The sequence below is a fragment of the Euprymna scolopes genome, chromosome 12 (genome assembly GCF_053919585.1).
Source record: "Euprymna scolopes isolate OS-2025 chromosome 12, ASM5391958v1, whole genome shotgun sequence".
Classification (NCBI taxonomy): domain Eukaryota; kingdom Metazoa; phylum Mollusca; class Cephalopoda; order Sepiida; family Sepiolidae; genus Euprymna; species Euprymna scolopes.
Window position 1 is genome coordinate 46,868,183 of NC_136493.1, and position 19,108 is coordinate 46,887,290.

The 19,108-nt window shown below is 33.5% G+C and overlaps 1 protein-coding gene across 13 annotated transcripts in view; it reads right to left on the reverse strand.

Moving 5' to 3' along the window:
- The window catches only part of LOC145291269 (uncharacterized), a 137,376-nt gene that overhangs the window by 40,135 nt on the left and 78,133 nt on the right, over positions 1 to 19,108 (reverse strand). For 7 of the 13 annotated variants that reach the window (XR_013869372.1, XM_080136885.1, XM_080136886.1 and 4 more), the window contains exons 8-11: positions 18,892 to 18,951; positions 14,582 to 14,641; positions 10,409 to 10,488; positions 230 to 328 (exon numbers count right to left, since the gene is read on the reverse strand). Coding sequence is in view for 11 of the 13 variants with exons in the window: in XM_080136885.1 (XP_079993011.1) it covers positions 230 to 328; positions 10,409 to 10,488; positions 14,582 to 14,641; positions 18,892 to 18,951 (299 nt within the window). In the remaining 2 variants the exon portion in view is untranslated. The remainder of the gene's footprint in view (positions 1 to 229; positions 329 to 10,408; positions 10,489 to 14,581; positions 14,642 to 18,891; positions 18,952 to 19,108) is intronic. The other 6 variants (XR_013869373.1, XM_080136891.1, XM_080136890.1 and 3 more) reach the window with 1 other exon arrangement.

A 19,108-nucleotide genomic window follows, 5' to 3' on the forward strand; every position in this document is an offset into this window, starting at 1 on the left:
CAAAAACAAGACGCCATTTTGCTTGATTACGATATTTACAAATACAAATTACCGAAAATCATTTGTACAATGACAACATTAAAAAAAATAATAGTGACAACAACTAGTCAACAAAAAATTAAGCAGAAGAGATGATGATGGTGATGATGGCAGTAGTAGTGATGGTAGGAGAAGTAGTAGTAGTTTGAGGAGGAGACTAAGCATCATCATCAAGTGTTCAGAAACTTACAAGCACACTCCTAGCTGCTTCATTTAGCAAGAATGAGGATCGCTTCCAAGCCCTTTTTTTGTTTGTTTTTTTCTTCCGGCTGCATGTAGAGGTTTTGCCCTGAGAAAATGGCCAAAATAATTATTAAAATGCAGTTCATAACACTAATTATATTTTAAACAATTTGGTGCTTATCACAGAGTATAGGGCATATATGAAAATTGCATTCCAACTAAAACTTACGTATCAGGTAAAAATAAGTATTGCCACCAAAAATTATGGATAATTATCGAGCAGACAAAAATCAGTTTTCGTACTTTGCTGATCTGCCATTCATTATTACTTGATTAAATGACAGACTGACTTATCTGCCCCTGATTTATGGGTATTTCCTCTTTTACCAACTAACTAACTGTATATACCTGGCATTGCCCGGTTGAAACATTGCTGGGCGAAGAGATTAGTTACATACTATTTAAGATACACTGATTATCCTAACTTGTTACAAAAGTGACTACATGTTTTATTTAGGGAAACATAAAACATATCCATCTTGGTCTATGAAAATAAAATGCAAAGGCCAAATGTATAGTTTGACGGCATAAATGATTTGACAGACAAAAATTTATAAAAAATATTTTTGTATAAACACATTATTAGACCCTAAGGCTGAAATAAAGCCCGAAAAATTTTTTATTTTTATTAGACTACATGTATGACAGTAGAGGCCACCATATTGTTTTTAAAATTTGGCCTTTCTAAGGTTTGACAGATTAGCCCTTTTAAGGCCAAATTTGGCCTTTTTTACGTTCTTTCATAAACTGTTTTTGGCCGTCATATTTTTTTTGTAATGAAAGAGCGGGGAAAAAAAAAAAAAAAAAAAAAAAAAAAAAAAGGCCAAATTTCGCCTTAAAAAGGTCAATCTGTCAAACCTTAGAAAGGCCAAATTTTAAAAGAAATACAACGGCTTCGATTGTCATACATTTAGTCGAATAAAAAATGATGAAAAATAATAATTTTTTTCTGGTTTGATTCCAGCCTTTGGGTTTAATAACGAGTTTTATATAAAAATACTTGGTTTTTATAAATTTTTGTTCGTCAAATAATTTGCGCCTTTTAACTGCACATTTACTTTTATAGATTGAACAAGAAATAACTATTATATAAATACTATATAACTATCATCGCTTAAATAAGTTTACTTCCAGTTTTAAACGCAACTGCTGTCAGATATTAATAATTGAAAATAAATTAATTATAAATAAAAATAAATCAATATTTGAAGACTATTATCCTCATTTTCATAGTTGTTACACCACGTTTCAGCCAACTATGAAGATGAGGTTAACAGTCCGTAAATAAATAAATATACAAATTACTCATCTCAAAGGATTTCAATGATAGAAAAATATGTAATAAATAAATCAACTTTAAATAGAACAATAAAAACAATTCTATTGCAACAAACAATAAAATTGAGCTAATTATGAAAATAGATTTTCTTTAATGTAATATGCAAATGAGGTTACTCATTCAGTGTAGATTTCTTTTGAATAAATTAGTACATATAGAAATCATGCTGGAATAAAAGTATATATAAGTCTTTTTTCAGTATGAAAATAATTTGTGAAACAGTGAACTGTACATATTAATTACATTGTTAAGAAACACACAGGAATATGATTTTATAATATACTAGCTGTACCCGCCCAACTACACGCTGCTGTGCCTGGGTCTGGTTGATGCAAGTATTAGACACACACATACACAAAAACACACACGGAAGCACAAACCCCAAAAACACACAGATGCACACACAAATAAATACGCGTACAAACACACACAAACATGGACACACACAAGCAAACTCACCTAGACACAGGAAAAACATACATGCACACACAAAATGCGCACAAGCACACAACTCACGCACACTCACAAAATCAAGCGCACACACACACACACACTTGAAAATAGTAAGGAGTAGACAGTTTAAAGGCTTTAAAATCACACATAAGGAAATTTTGAAGTAAATAAAATGTCAATTTACAATTATGATTAAATGTTAGAGTCAAGCATTATAGTTCACTGTGTAAAGAAAAAAAAAAAGAAAATAGCATTGTTGAGTGTCTGGTAAGGAGAATCGAAGTCGGAAAAGAAACTGCTAACTGTAAATATTTTTTTTCAGGGATTGTATTTTTTTTTTTAGGGCGTGTACTAGAAATAATTCAAAGTGAAAAAAAGAAATAAATGAGAAAAAAAGAAAAAAAAAAAAAAAAGCAGAAAAACCCAGAAAAGTGAACAACCTGTTACAAAAAAAAAAAAAGAGCATTGTTAACTGTTTAGTACGGAGAGTCAAAGAAAACAAGCAGCATGTGCATGGTCTCGTTCTAGTGCTGCAGGTGAGATGATGCCACAAAAAATAGTGAAGAAATGATGAATGTGAGAAGTGTGAAGGGCCAACGTTGCCTTCACATTTTCGCCAAGTTTCAGAAAAATCTAATCGATGGGGCAAAAAGTTATGGGGTAAAAAGTGTCATTTTTTTGCAATTTTGGGGCCTTTGTGACCCCTTTTGAGTTCCTGTGAATGCCGAATCCCAGTGAAAAATGGACAAACGGTGCAGTTTCAGGCCTTAACACATGTATATCTGAATTCAGCACCATGGAAAACCATTATATAGACATACATATGATGTTTTTGAGTAAAATGAAAAAAGAGCTTCTCTGTTTAACGCATTCCTCTCTCCAGCTATACACATACAAAACTTGTTTTTATAAATTCCTCGAGGAATGAGTTGGCATAAGGGAATTAACTCCCTGATTAAAAAATAAGTTACTTCCCTTTAATTAGTACATAATCTGTCTGGACCCCCCCCCCCCAAAAAAAAAAAAAAAAAAAAAAAACGTTGCCTTTTGATCAAATCTACACCAGGTTAAGGTGAAAGAATGAATTCTTTTTCTGAATTTTAGATATTCATCCAGGAAAAAGCCAATCAAAAAAAATACCAACCTTGCGGGTATTTGTTTTGTTGTTTTTAACTTTTAGCTGGACATACGAACATACACCACACAGACATTATAGACTGGCAGCGCTGCCCAGGCCATAAAAAAAAAAAAAAACAAGAAATGAAGTTGTGTTTGAAAACAGCAGCTATTCTTACGATAGCAATTAGTGTTCGATGACCATATATCATTTTCTATCCTGGGCAAATTCATTTAATTCATGACTACAGAACAGATGCTACATTATAACTACTTCCAAAAAAGAAAAAAGAGAATGCGAGTATTGTCTCATGACCATCGAACAGTAACAATATTACGATTACAAAAAAAAAGTGATAATGCCTGGGAGGATGATCTCATGACAGCAAAACAGACACTACTCTACTCAGTCCTCTATCAAAGAAATTTTTTTTTAGTAATTCCTTGGAGTATGCTCTCATCACCATTGAATAGATATTATATTATATATCTAATTTCCAAAACGAACGGTTACTTTCTAGCTATGCTAACAGATGGCAGTTCTTTTATTTCTTTTTTATGGAGGCTTCAAATAATCAAAAGTGTTAGACCAATCAGAAAAAGGTTAATTATTTTATTTAAAAAAAAAAATTTTTTTTATTCTTTAAAGTTTATTATCATTTATATATAGATACATTTTTATTTTTAGTTTATATTTAATAAAAACATCATAAATACGACACCAGAATACTTCACATCTCAGTATTGGATATATCATATTGTTAGAAGTAATGGTAGTCGTCGTTTCTGGAGAAAACTACTCTTCTGCCTGATCTTGTCATTGTCATAGCTTTTGAATCTTGGGGAAGATCCACTGATTCTTGTTGGTCAGCTTCTTCTGTAGGCGTACTAGATAAATCGTTGGAATCATTTTCACTTGATTCTTCTGTAGAATTCTCGGTAAATGAAATTTCCTGTTCAGTGACATTTGATTCATCAGGAACTTTCGCAGATTTCTTTGATTCAGTAAGTCTATTTTCAAAAGACTCAATATATTCTGGTTTCAAACGATCCACTAAAACTGTATCACTCTTACCAGAATTTAGTTTTATAGTAAAGTACTTTGGATATCTTTGAAGAACTTGATAAGGACCCGTGTAAGGAGCTTCGAGTAGACGACAAACTCGGTCGACTCGTATCCACACGAGTACAGGTTCTTAGATCAGCTGGGATATATGACTTAGAGGAAGAGTGAATTCGGCCTTCAGATAGTACCTATTTACTATGCCTCCCCACGGGACAGAGTTAGACACCAGGGTCGTTTTTTAACGTGGAAAAAAGGTACAAAAGTAAAAAATTGTCTCAGTCGTGAAGGACTGCTCTTCCACCGAAAGAGAACAAGAAATGGAAGTGCAGCATCTGAAGAATAGATACTACACTTTGATCTTAGCCAAAACTTCTGCATTTCTTCTTCTAAAATCTTAATTTTTGGATAATAAACTTCTGAAGATTCATTGTCAATCATTGGTCTTGGTACAAGTAAGGTTTTTCCAGTTACTGCTACAGATGGTGAATAATTGTCCTCATTTTGCATATTTCTCATACTTAGCAGAATAATAGGCAATGCATCAATCCAGTTTTGTTTTCGAGCAACAATAGCCGACTTTAATGTACGGTGTACACGCTCAATTATACCGTTTGATTGAGGGTGGTAACTCGTCATACGCAAATGATGGAATCCTGAAAGTTTAGATAGTTGACTAAAAAGTTCACTTTCGAACTGTGCTCCTCTACCGGTTAATAGATAGAGAGGCACTCCAAATCTAGAGACCCAAATATTTAGAAAGGATATTGCAACTGTTTCTGCTGTAATGTCAGACATGGGTGTGGCCACAACCCAGCGTGTAGCCCTATCGATACATGTAAGAATATATCTGGCAGATCATGGAAACAAAATTTTTAGGAGTTACTGGATTAAGAGGACCCACTATGTCAAGATGCCCAGTTTCAAATAAACTCGAAGGTAGATTGAATGACTCAACTAGGATCTTGTAGGTCTTGTAACTTTGGATTTCTGACAGTTGAGACATTCCTTGCAATATTGTCTTATCATCTTATCCATTCCAATAAAATCTTGATTTGATCAATTTTAATGATGCTTTTGTTCCTGGATGTGATAGAGTATGAAATGGATCAAAGATAGCCCTCCTTGATGACTTGGGTACAAAAGACGAGGGTACGGCGTTGAAATGTCACATAAAAGTTCTGAATCTGGAGAAAATTTGTAGGACTTAAGTTTACCAGAATAATCTTTAATTTCATCATCAGCTGCTTGTTGTTCCACCAAGGCAGGGAGATCAAAGACGTCTAAAGAAACTGCATTGGTAGGATGAGACAAGCAGTCAGCAACGATATTTTCACTTCCTCGTATATATATATATATATATATATATAATATCAGACATATTTTGTAATTACAGACAAATAACGTTGTTGCTTGTCAGATTTCATTTTTCTTATAAACCAAAGGTTTGTGATTTGTGATCAAATGTAGAAAACTTCCTTTGACTGTCAATCAATTTCTTAGAAAAAACCTATGGGAATAGACTCCTCTTTTACAATCTGATGCAAACAAGCACCAACAGCAAAATTAGAGTTGTCAGTCACTAAATGATAATTGGTAACACTTGAGATCGGATGAGGAAGGGAAGTTATATTAGCTTAAATTTCTTTAATTTCAGTAAAAGATTTTCTTTCAGCTTCACTAAATTTAAATAATTTGTCTTTAGGATGTAACTTATTAAATTAACAAAGTGGTAACACTATATCAGCAAATTTCGGAATTAATTTTCTATAAAAGTTTATCATTCAGAGAAATCTTCGCAACGATGCCGATTCATTAGGTTCAGGGAAATTATTTTTTCTGCAGTAGGTTTCAGTCCTTCTGGGCCAATGTGGAATCCTAAATAATTGTTCAAAGAAGACCTGAAAAATTCACATTTATTAAGGATAATTTTAGATTATTCTCTTGGAGAATTTGGAAAACCCATTTTAAATCTTCTATATGAGATGTTTCTGATTCAGACATTATCAACAAATCGTCGATATAAATAAATACACACTCCACATTCATAAATATATTGTCCATGAAGTCCGAAGAGTATATATAAATACTCATATGCACCAAAGGGAGTTACGAGTTAAGTTTTCTGTAAATCATCCTTATTTACAGGTATCTGATGGTATGCTTTCATTACTACCAAAAAATTTAAAAAAATAAAAATAAAAAAAAAGGAGATAATAGCTGGTATGATGGTCTCTGTTTTTCTGTCAAGAATTGCCTTGCTTCTGTTTGCTGCAGTATGGTTCTATTTAATTCTAGAAGTTGCATCCTCCGAGGCTTTACCTTCTTTCTGAGTTTATTTCTAATCGTTTGAGTAGCAATACACATGAAAAAATTGAAATAGCTTGAAATATTTCAATATTGGTATGCATAGAAAGAGCTTGATGAGCTAAGAAAGAATCTTTTTAAATTTTTAAAATCTGATTAAAATTAAGGAAGTTATGGCTATTTTTGTGCCTCACACGTTTGGATATTTTTCCCTCTTTAAGACCATATGCATTTCGTCACATTTTTTACACTACTTTTTCAGTAAAAATGTCATATCTTTGTTAAAACACAAGACTAAGAAATGAAATTTACCATATAAGTGTATTTTTGTACAAGGAATCAGAATATGCAACTGAAAATCTCCCAAAGTTTATGGTTTCCAAATAATCTGCAGTAAATGTGCATAAATATGCAGCAATTCCTTAAAAATGCCATGTAACCATAAACAGAAAAGAAGTTGGAGAACTCAAAGTTGAATTGTAATGTGCTTTATGTACAAAAAACTTAAATCTAAACATAAGACCATTTAAAAATGAATATATTGCAATATTTCTTTGCTATTATTGTAGATTAACACCTTCTGTTTAACCCCACTCAACTCCTTCTGACCACCCCTCCAAAATGTGATTCTACCTTTTTAGGAAATTATGTATAAAATGCCATGAAAAACTTTAATGAAAGATAAACAAATTATTTTAGAATTGAATGTAAAATAATTTCCTATTACAGGTCATTCTAGCATTTTAGGGCAGTTAACTGTTTTTTTTTCTATGGGAAAATATGCATGCTTTTTTTTTTTTTTTTTTTTAAGATGATTATGTGTAGTTTTAAGAGGGTTTCTATGCAATGAGAATATGGGGAGGGTTGCCATTCGGACTTTGAATTAATTGTAGGGCTAAGGAAAATTATGTGTGAACATACTGAAAACTTGACAGAGACAAAGCTAACAAAAACAATATTAGAGGGGGGAGCGGTTAGTTTCACAAAAATTTAATGTAAAATAATTCATCATTTCCTGGCAATTCTAGCATTTTAGGACAGTTAACCAATTTATTTTTATGTGTATTTTTCTTTAAAGAAGGATCTATTTTTTGTTTGTTTGTTTTAGATGCTTGTATGTGGCTTACAGAGGTATTTTGTTGGGGGGGGGGGCTTGCCACTCGAACTTAGTGTTATTGTTAGGGTTAAAGAGTGTTTTAGGAGGAGACTTGCCACACATAATTTGTATTAGAGGTGAAGTTAAGAGAGCTTTTTTTTCAAAGAGAGTGTTCAAAAATTTGTTGATTTCTATTTTCGAGGTTGAAGGTGTTAATTCCATAGGCCATTTATACTACGCTGGAGCAGGTTGTAAAAATATCTTTCGCTTAATAAGTAGAAAAAAAAATAAAGAAATAAAAAGCTTCCTAATTGTAGTTTGATGTGTTTTCTAACTGCTTTTAAAATTTCAAGAATATTGATATAGATTTTGAGGGTTTGTATTACTATACACATAGATTCGAAAAAGTTGTCAAAAAAACAAATATATAACATAAATGTTATCAAAAGCAAGTTACTTTTCTACCTAACTGGATAATTTTTTAGTGTTTTTATTTAATGTAACTTGTTTATTCAGCTTGAAAACAGTGTTTACCGATGTTTTGGAAAATTTAAAATGGCGCCCGGCCGCCCGACTCTCTTGAAACGGTAAGTTTGGGGAAAAGAGTTAAAAATAAAAAAAGTAGACAAAATACTGCTAGAAACTCGCTCAATATATGTTACCGTGACGACGTGACATAGAGTTTTTTTTAATTTTTAACTCCTTTTCTCAAACTTACCGTGTCAAAGAGAGTCGGGCCGGGCGCCATTTTTAATTTTCCAATACATCGGTAAATACTGTATGTTTTTCGAGCTGAATAAACATGTTACATTGAATAAAAACACAAAAAATATATCCAGTTTGGTAGAAAAGTAACTTATCTTGCCTTTGATAACATTTGTTATATATTTGTTTTTTGACAACTTTTTCGAATCTATGTATAAACGAGATTTTGATACTTATTTTGATTTTGAAAAAAAAAACATTTGTGGCTGTTCGCAGTAAAACATTGTTTTAATTCGTTGTTCAAAACTAATTTAAAGAATAAAAGTGCATGCAAGCTATATATCTACAAAAGTTTTTGTTTTTTTAACCATGTTTTTAAATTTGACGAGCAATGTGAGAAATTGCAACAGATTCATGATGCCGAATTGGTTGGGATTGTTGTTATTATACATTCTGAAAACCGAATAGTTCTAAACTAATGTTATTCTGATAACAAAATAGCTCTCATTAAACATACAAGAACATTTATATTCATATTTTCATGTTTTTCTTAATTCGTTCTGGAATAAAAATTAAAGAACGCCTGTTGTTTACACTGTGCTGTGCTATGGCTGATTCTACAGGCTGGAGCTGCTGCTGCTCCTTCTAGTAATACTAACTTCATTTGACCAAATTCGAGAAATAGAAACAATTTTTTTTTCGGGTAGGTCCTTTTAAATTATCAATTACCGCGGTCCTACTCAACATAAAATAATACTTTTAATTGATAAAGATAGTAAAAAGATTGATTTACTTACTACTGGGTGTCCGAAGAATTTTTTTTTCAAAATGTTCAATACTCGTCATATTAAAGTCTTATTTTTAACACAACAAAAAAAGAAATGGTTAAAAATATTTCGGACACTTGACAGTATAAAGATTAACACCTCTTCTAATTAGTTCCCAAATTTCATGACGAAATTCTTCATAAAATCACGGTACGGACCTTTAGAAAACAGGGGGGGGGGGGTCATTACAAAACCTTACCGAAAACGCCATTTTATGACGTTCACATTTTTATCACTTTATTTGCTTAAAACTCTTAAAATATATAATGTACATTCATATTTATTAATTCATTTGAAAGTATATTCATTTCCGAACAAAACAGTAGTAATTTGAAGACTTGAAATGCTTTGGTTTAAAAAATATGGCTATTTTAGTAGAACTACCTTGAAATCTGTGATTATCCAAAGCGTTTTTTCGTCCGTGTGTATTACTAGTTTGAGGTAGGCATCCCTTACCAGCAAATGCCAATAGGGCTGCTCAGGAATTTTGAAAGCCAGGATGCATTTTTAGTGTGGTGGGTTTTCAAAATCTAAACTGACCTTGTGTCTAACCTCTTAAAAAGGAAGCAAATAAGTATTTAAAAATATTCAAATTGCTTTTAGTAAAAAAAAATTGCACAATTGCTTCTAGTAAAAAAGAAAAAAAAATTGCACAATTGCTTCTAGTAAAAAGAAAAAAAAATTGCACAATTGCTTCTAGTAAAAAGAAAAAAAAATTGCACAATTGCTTCTAGTAAAAAGAAAAAAAAATTGCACAATTGCTTCTAGTAAAAAGAAAAAAAAATTGCACAATTGCTTCTAGTAAAAGAAAAAAAAATTGCACAATTGCTTCTAGTAAAAAGAAAAAAAATTGCACAATTGCTTCTAGTAAAAAGAAAAAAAATTGCACAATTGCTTCTAGTAAAAAGAAAAAAAATTGCACAATTGCTTCTAGTAAAAAGAAAAAAAATTGCACAATTGCTTCTAGTAAAAAGAAAAAAAAATTGCACAATTGCTTCTAGTAAAAAGAAAAAAAATTGCACAATTGCTTCTAGTAAAAAGAAAAAAAAAATTGCACAATTGCTTCTAGTAAAAAGAAAAAAAAAAATTGCACAATTGCTTCTAGTAAAAAGAAAAACTGCACAATCACCTGGCCCGTTATGAGGATAGACTTGATCCAGATACAAATGCCACATAAGTCTGAAGTATTTCTTTATGATAAAAAAGGTAAAAACACTTACATAATCATCCCTGAAGAGTACATAACCGAGATCAGGCTGTTCAATATGGTTGTTTTTAACAGGTGTCGTCACGCCCCAATCTGAAACACAAATAGCATTTACAATCGGTTAGTAAATTATCAGCAATTCACTTCAAAATAGTAGACTTTGTAGAAATTTGAACATTGTTTCTAATGCTTAAACAATCATGTTTAAACACTAACATAAAAAACACATGATATATCTTTACTGTCAGTGATGGGGAAAGGAGTGGCTGGTTACTTTTAATGCATCTAAAACCAAGCTTCTCTCTTTACATCATCAACATTTTAATCCACATTTGTCATCAATTGAAATGAATGGCTCTCGTCTTCAGGAGGCCTCAAGTTTTGACAAGCTTCTGGGTTTGACAATTACTCCTGATCTTAAATGGAACACGTACATCAAATCTGTTGCCAGGGCCGCTGGAAAAATGGTGGGGTCTTTCTATCGATCCAGTAGATATCTGACTGCTGATGCAATTCTCTATCTATATAAGAGCCAGGTACATCCAAGGATGGAATACTGTTGCCACATCTGGGCAGGAGCAGCTAGAAAGAACTTGTGATGCCTTGATAGAGTTCAAAATAGACTTTGTAGCCTCGTAGGAGAGTCCTTTTCTCTTCCCTGCAACCTCTATCTCACAGAAGAGATGTTGCGAGCTTGTCTCTGATGTATCGTTATTTTCATGGAAAGTGTTCGACTGAGCTTCAGTCTATGGTCCCCCCTCCCCAAACTTTCACAAGAAATACTCGTCTATCTGAAAACACTATCAATAATTCCCGCCCCACTCTTTATCTGTGCCTAAACCTTAACGTAGATTCCATGAACAAAGCTTCTTTCTTAGAACTGCATGCCTGTGGAATTGTCTTCAGTTTTCCTGCTTTCCGGCTGACTACAATATGGTTGTCTTCAAGTCTAACGTAAACAAGTTCTTGATGAGCCGTTCCATATAAGTTAACAAATTTACAGAATTTTTCATTACTAATGATTACTATATTTTCCAATTTCTACTGTACACTCTTTAACCCTTATCCTTGAGTGGCCTCTTGGCCTTGATAATGTGGTGATACCTGTGTAAAAAAAAGGGGGGGGAGTGGCAGGGAGGGTATTGAGGAATGTATGCACAAAAATTTGATAGAGCAGTTTTCATGGGCCCAAATTGAAAATTAACTGTCGATATCAAATTCAGGTTGATATTATATAACAATTTTTTTACACCCACGCTTCAATCTGCATGACTATATCACTTTCTTTCTTATTGTGCAAATTCACTATCAATGTAGCCATGCACCTAGAACGTTTATTCAGCGATAAACAATTTCCTTCTGACGCTAACCTTTCCAAGTGGTTTCAATCAATTATTTTATTTCTAACAATCGACCATGTTTGTTTCTCCTTTTCTTTTTGTAGCAAACGTCTTTAACAGCTTAGAATCATTTCTTTTTATGTATATTATATTTCTCTTTTCTAATACGTACATGATGCCTAGTGGTCTTCCCCATAAGGGGAGGAAGTAGCATTGCATATTACCTTTTAGCTAAGAGCAAAGTTGCAAAAAGGTTAACATGCACTAGCCAGCATGTTTAGTATTGTACGCAAGTGTCAGATTTTCTACAGAGGAATAATATTTAACAAAAGAAAAAGATTACACAGAAAATTGAAAGTATGTCTAATCTGAAAGTATGTTTAATCTGAAAGTTTGACCACCCAGAATTCGATTTGTCCACTCAGAGAAATGTTTTTCAGATGAGATGTTTCCTGTTGTGTTTACGAAGTACTTCAGTTTGTGCCAGGAATAATGGCTAGGACTCCTGGGGATTTGGCCATTGACGCTCATCAATAAGGACCATTATTTTAAATGGTCAATCACTGAGTGGCTGAATGGAGGCAACAGAGAAAAAACTAATCTAAGATTTTCAGTGAAAAGTATATATATTCCAGCCTTGGGGAAGCTCCAGGTGTTGACAAGCTTCTGGGATTGACCTTTACTCCTGATCTGAAATGGAACACGTACATCAAGTCTGTTGCCAAGGTCGCTGGAAAAATGGTAGGATCCTTATACCGCTCCAGAAGATATCTCACTGCTGATGCAATTCTCTATCTATATAAAAGCCAAGTATGTCCAAGGATGGAGTACTGCTGCCACATCTGGGCAGGAGCTGCTAAAAACAGCCTATCCTGCCTTGACAGAGTACAAAATAAACTTTGTTGCTTACTGGGGGATGCCCTTTTCTCTTCCCTGCAACCTCTCTCCCACAGAAGAGATGTTTTATCGTTACTTCCATGGCAAGTGCTCATCTGAGCGCCAATCTCTGGTCCCCCCCCCCCTCGCCAATCTTTCATGGTAAACAGCCATCTAACTGAAACCACTGTGAAAAATTTTCCCCACTCTTTATCTGTGCCAAAATCAAAACGTAGATTCCATGAACAAAGCTTCTTAGAAGTGCACGCCTGCGGAACTCTCTTCCGTTTGCGTGTTTCCCACCTGACTACAACTTGGATGTCTTCAAGTCCAACATAAACAAATTCCTGATGAACCGCCCCCTTAAGTAAGACACTTTATCAAATCTCCAATACTAATGGTTACTACGATACTATCTCATTGATTACTGTACACGCAATAACCCTCATCCCCGAGTGGCTTCCGGGCCTTGATAAGTGGTGACTACCATGTAAAAAAAAGCCTATGGGCAGGGGAGTCAAGTTAGACCAGGTCCTCTGGGTATAGATTAGTCAGCTAATTTTTTTTTGAGGCTGACAATGAGGTCTGTGTAACTCTTAAAGCGAAATGGACCCATGGACTTGTGTTTGGATTTACGCGGATAAACTCTTTTAGTTGCAAGTGTGTTGTTCCAAAACGAGCATCATTGTAAGCTCCAAAAGAATAAAACTTTGTTATTTGTTTAAAAGAGAACTTAGGGTTAGCGTCGCAATTTCATTTGCAGGGAAACTTCTGTTGCAGCATTGACTGACACTAAACAGCTCATACTAATTGAGGTTGGAACCAATTAGTAACTTGTGTCCGGCAGGAGCTGGACCGATCATAGCCTGTGCAGTGGACACACACATCACATTCACAAAGTGTAGTATCTGTTCTGATACATTTCATCTGTTCAGTTATCGATCAGTGAAGGAGAAATCTTTATTGAATGAGGCAATTTTAATGTTTGTTCCAAGCCAGAGCAACCCATTTTTTTTTGGGGGGGGGGGCTGATTTTCCCTAACATTAAAAACTTACTTGGTGTCTACCCTCCTAGGGAGATAAGTAAACAGGGACCACTCTACTTAGTTAAAAAACAAGATTTTTTTTTCACCTTACCCGAGCAAACACAAAGAAAATTGAAATGGCTTAAAATATCTCAATAATGGTATACATAGAAAGAGTTTGATGATCTAAGAAACAATCTTAAAATTTTTTAAAATCTGACCCAAATAAAAAAGTTATGACTATTTTTATGCCTCATGTTTGGATATTTTTCTCTCTTTAAGACCATATGCTTTGTCACATTTTTTTTTTTTTACACTTTGTCACATTTTTTTTTTTTACACTTTGTCACATTTTTACTACTTTTTCAAGAGAATTTTTTTTTTTTTTTACACGGTGATCACCACTTATCAAGGCCCGGAAGCCACTCAGGGATAAGGGTTATTGCAAGTACAGTACGTTAGTGTGAAGATTTGATGAAATGTTTACTTAAGGGGGCGGTTCATTAGGAATTTGTTAACGTTGGACTTGAAGACATCCAAGTTGTAGTCAGGTGGGAAGCAGGCAGACGGAACAGAGTTCCACAGACGTGCAGTTCTAAGAAGCTTTGTTCATGAAATCCACGTTTTGATTTAGGCACAGATAAAGAGTGGGGGAAATTTTTCACAGTGGATTCAGCTAGACGGATGTTTTTCGTGAAAGATTGGCGAGGGGGGACCATAAATAAAAAATATGCTATATCTTTGTTAAGACACAAGATTAAGCAATGAAATTTGCTGTATAAGTGTATTTTTGTGCACGGAATCTACATATGGCACAGGAAATATTCAGAAATTAATGGTTTTTAATTAATCAGCAGTAAATGCACATAAATATGCTACAATACCATAAAAATTCCAATCATTAAAAAAAAAATATCTTAGTAAAGTAAATCTGTCACAACTTACCATGTTCATCATTGTTAGTTGCATTGTTTAAAGGTTTTTGATGATTCATTAAAACAGATTCTGAAAAAGAGCAAAACATACCGTTAGATTTTCTTTAGATGTGCAAAGTGTTTTCATACATGCTCTAATATATGACAATACAATGTAAACTTTTTTCAAAATGCATTCTCTAAATCATACAAGCTAGCAAGACCTGTGGAAATTCCTCAGAATGAAAAATGTATTGAATCAACAAATGTGTTTATATAAAGCTGATATTTTTCTCGATAGCACAAAAAATAAGTGCTTTTTTTTAATAGAAAAACTAATAACAGGCAGCAAGATACGAGTTTATTAACATTTCTATGAAAAATGTTCATTGTATTTTAAATATAGAACTGACCCAAATGAGATAAATTAATATGTACTAATAAATACTTAGAAAGTAATATTATGCTACATACAAGGGCCTTCAATAAGTTTCCAGACATTTTGTACAAGTATTTAAAATTGTTGAAGACTCTTGAAAATTCAGTATGTTATTGTTATACATCTTATGAGATGACTGACCAATTTATGATTTCAGGTTCAAATGAACAACTACAGCAGAAATTGGAATACACTCTACTAAAGCCTGATTGTTACAGCTGGGGAATTTAAAAAATGAAATCTGGACGTGAGGACACTTTAGAAGAACGATATGCAATAAAATTCTGTTTTAAACTTGCAAGAATGCCACAGAAACATATGGAATGTTTCAGACTGCTTTTGGACAATCTTGCATGAATCGAGCATCAGTTTTTGAGTGGCATAAGAGACTCAAGGAAGACAGGGAGTCTGTGAGGGATGATGAGGTGTGGGAGGAGTAAGGAAGTTAGAACACCAGAGTTGACTTGCCAAATAAAGAATTTAATAGATAAGGATTGTTGGTTGTGTGTCTATAGAAACAATAAAAGCACATTTTGATGTCAGTGTGGGAACTGTACACACTATTATTTGTGAGGACCTGAAGATGTGAAAGATTTGTGCAAAGTTTGTCCCAAGGATGCTCAGAGAAGATCAGAGACTATTTGATCAAGATGGGCATCAGTTCCTCACCCTCTCTAGAGTTCAGACATTGTTTCTTGTGAATTTTGGTTACTCCCTAAGCCCAAGGAAAACCTTAGATAAGGATAAATTAGACAAGGATAATCTGTCGTTATGAGATAATTGAGATGAAAGAGGCTATGATGAGGGTCATTGATATGCTCATATAAGAGCAGTTCTATGGGGAATGCCAGAAGTTATTGGAACAGTGTAACAAGTGCATTGCAGCCAGAGGAGATTACTTCGAAGGGGACTAAAGTTTCATATGTGTACTATCAATAAAAGTGCCCATATGAAAAAGTCTGGAAACTTATTAAAGGAACCTTGTAGTTCAATTACAAATAATAAAATCCCATTGTCATAGACAATCTTTAATTTATTCCTTCAGTTCAGCACCTCTTGGCAGACACTTTTTTTTTATTGCCCTATTTCTTTTGAACGTTCCCATTTTAAGTAAGTTTTCACCGACTTCTTTCTTTGGTAAAAAAAAAAAAAAAAAAAAAACCCATTGCATGTTGAAATTACTATGAGTTCCTTTCTGAAACCATTACAACAATGATCATATATTATAATGATATTTGAAAACGAGGTCAGATAAAAGGAAGTCACTTTCATATTCTTCTCCAGGATTGCAAGATTGGATTTTTTAAAGCCGAATTTTGTGAATTTGGTTTGACCTTCAAAAATTGTATTATGCCTTTTTCAAATCGTAATGTGTGGACTAAGGAAGGAACAAGCAGTATATTATATAGATGATCAACACAAGTGTGTTAAAAAAGAGAATAAAAAAAAAAGGCTGTATTTGCTGCCAGATAATTTTTTCCTTTCAAATTCAAATCCTATGCTATCTGACACCATATGGACCAGAAGTATCATGTATATTTGCAATCTGCCTGGCAATGAATGAGGGTTTGGAAATAATTTTAGCCTTTCCTTTGTCACACTCCTTGAAAATCCAAGAGACATAAATCTGTATTTTGTTTGCCTGAGTGATGATGAAACAGACTGTAAAAACAACATCTAAGACTGAATAGAGGATCATTGTAATCTAATTTTCTACAGCTTAGTTATACATGCGTTGTGATTAAAATTAGTATCTATACAGCTTAAACCTTAAAAGTTTGCCCAACAACAACAATAAATAAATAATACATATCGATGCCTCTGTTCAGTCTCAAGAGACAATGGATATCCCCTGTAAAGGTAGCTGCATGTGTAATTGTGAGGCAAGGGTTGCACAATCTCCAACCACACCTCTCCTGAATCGGCACTGCTAGAGTCCAGTGGCAAGAAGTCCAGGATGACTGGAAACAATGGTGAGATAAGCGGAGAGCACATATAGCACATGGAATTCCCAAATGGGCACCCATTTTAGTACTGACCAGGTTCTATGTTATATATATATATATATATATATATATATATATATATATATATATATACACACACACACTAAGTATATATATATATATATATATATATATTTACTTATTCAATAGTACAGAAGTTCAGAAAAACATTGGTACCGTCGGTTTCCCTTTATGTTGGGTTTGAAACCGACGGTACCAATGTTTTTCTGAACTTCTGTACTATTAAATAAGTAAATATTAAGCTCTTATATCGAAAAAACTTTTCTTTGTAATCGAGCACTTTGTTGGAATTCTTTCCCCAAAAAACAGTAAACGAATACATATATATATTTAGTAGAAATGGTAATTAATAAAAACCTGAAGAAAGTGCTCAATACTGTTGTAGAACAAATATGCGTTTTATTTTTTACTGGCGAGGGGTACCCGGCATTGCCCAGGTGTTTGTAGGTGTGTGTGAAAAAACCCGAAAATGTGAAAAAAAAAAAAAAAAACAAAAAAAAAAAACAGGTGCCCGTGAAAAAAAAAACAAAAAAACGAAACCTTGACGAAGCGCAGTTGGAAAATAGTAAAGTGTGAAAAAAAAAAAACAGGTGCACGTTTTTGATTGATGTGACGGCGATAGCTATTCAGCAGTTAAGATTTTGTGCGGGACAGTTTTTAAATAAATAAATAAATAAATAAATCAGTTTGTTTGTTTTTAACTAAGTTCGGGGAAAACCAGCTCCCTGTTTATTAGGGGGGAGTGTCTCGTCTCGAAATGAAAGCTACCGTCTGATATGACGAAGTCGACATTGAACAAACGTTACTTAGCTCTCTAGAGACCACTGGCTCTGGGCCGGTGATTAGAGTCGAGTTTCGCTTTTTGTTTATACCGAAAACCGAATGTAACGCGTACCGATGCGGGAAATGTGGAATAATTAACGTTTGAAAGCCAATAAAATTAAATAGACAGGCGAGCTCCATTGTTAAGTGTGAGATATTACAATTTATGGATGATATAAAAAGTTTTAAGTTGCGAAGCGAGCGAGCGCTTCTCTGAAAGAAGCCTTTTGTGGACATCGAGGAAAAGCGTACATACATACATACATTTTCGCTTTTATATATATAGATTACCATATTTTTCTGTTAAGTTACATTATTGTTTCGGCTACACAGCCGTTTTTTGGCCGTCATGTAGCTTCCTCAGACTTTTACAGAAATGTTCGTTTATGGTGGAATGAAAGCGTGAATATCCCTCCCCTGACACCACTCACCCTTTCATTCCACCATAAACGAACATTTCTGTAAAAGTCTGAGGAAGCTATATGACGGCCAAAAAACGGTCGTGTAGCCGAAACAATAATGTAACCTAACAGCAAAATACGGTAATAAAAAATAAAACTTTATATTATATATATATTAGTATATTATGATATCATGGGAAACATACTATACTACCCCTTCCTCGAATGAGTTACTGCCTGGGAAAATGACATGACAACAGAACACATAGTACATTATCCCCCCTCTACACGCATACAGAAAAATTAATCATGGAAGGATAGCATCAAGAAGATTAAACGTATACTATACTACATCACCCCCACCGGAAAAAATATGTACATACACAAAATTTTTTTTCTAACCACAAATTATCTATACCGACCTACACTTGAAATGATTTTATAAGCTGTCTTGTTTATTTTACTCATATGTAGATGTCAAATCAATGGCTTTGAAATTAGGAATCACTTTTTTTTGGTTTTAACTAAGATGAATAAGAAAAACAATTATATAAACAGTTCAAAAATGAAATGACCTTTCCCGCCTGTCGAAAGAAAAAAAAAAAAAAAAAAAAAAAAAAAAAAAAAAAAAAAGACTTCAAAAGAAACCAACCTGAGTCATCATTGTTATTTGTTGCATTGTTTAATGTTTTTTTATGATTTGGCACAGAATCTGAAAGAGACAAAATTTTATTATCTAAAAATTGTGAAGAATAATGAGTCAACATTTATGGCAAATAAGAAATAGTTTTAATCTTACATACAGACAATAATCAGAAATATTGCCAATGAAAACACTAGAAATCCATTTGGGCATTACTAGGTTGGCA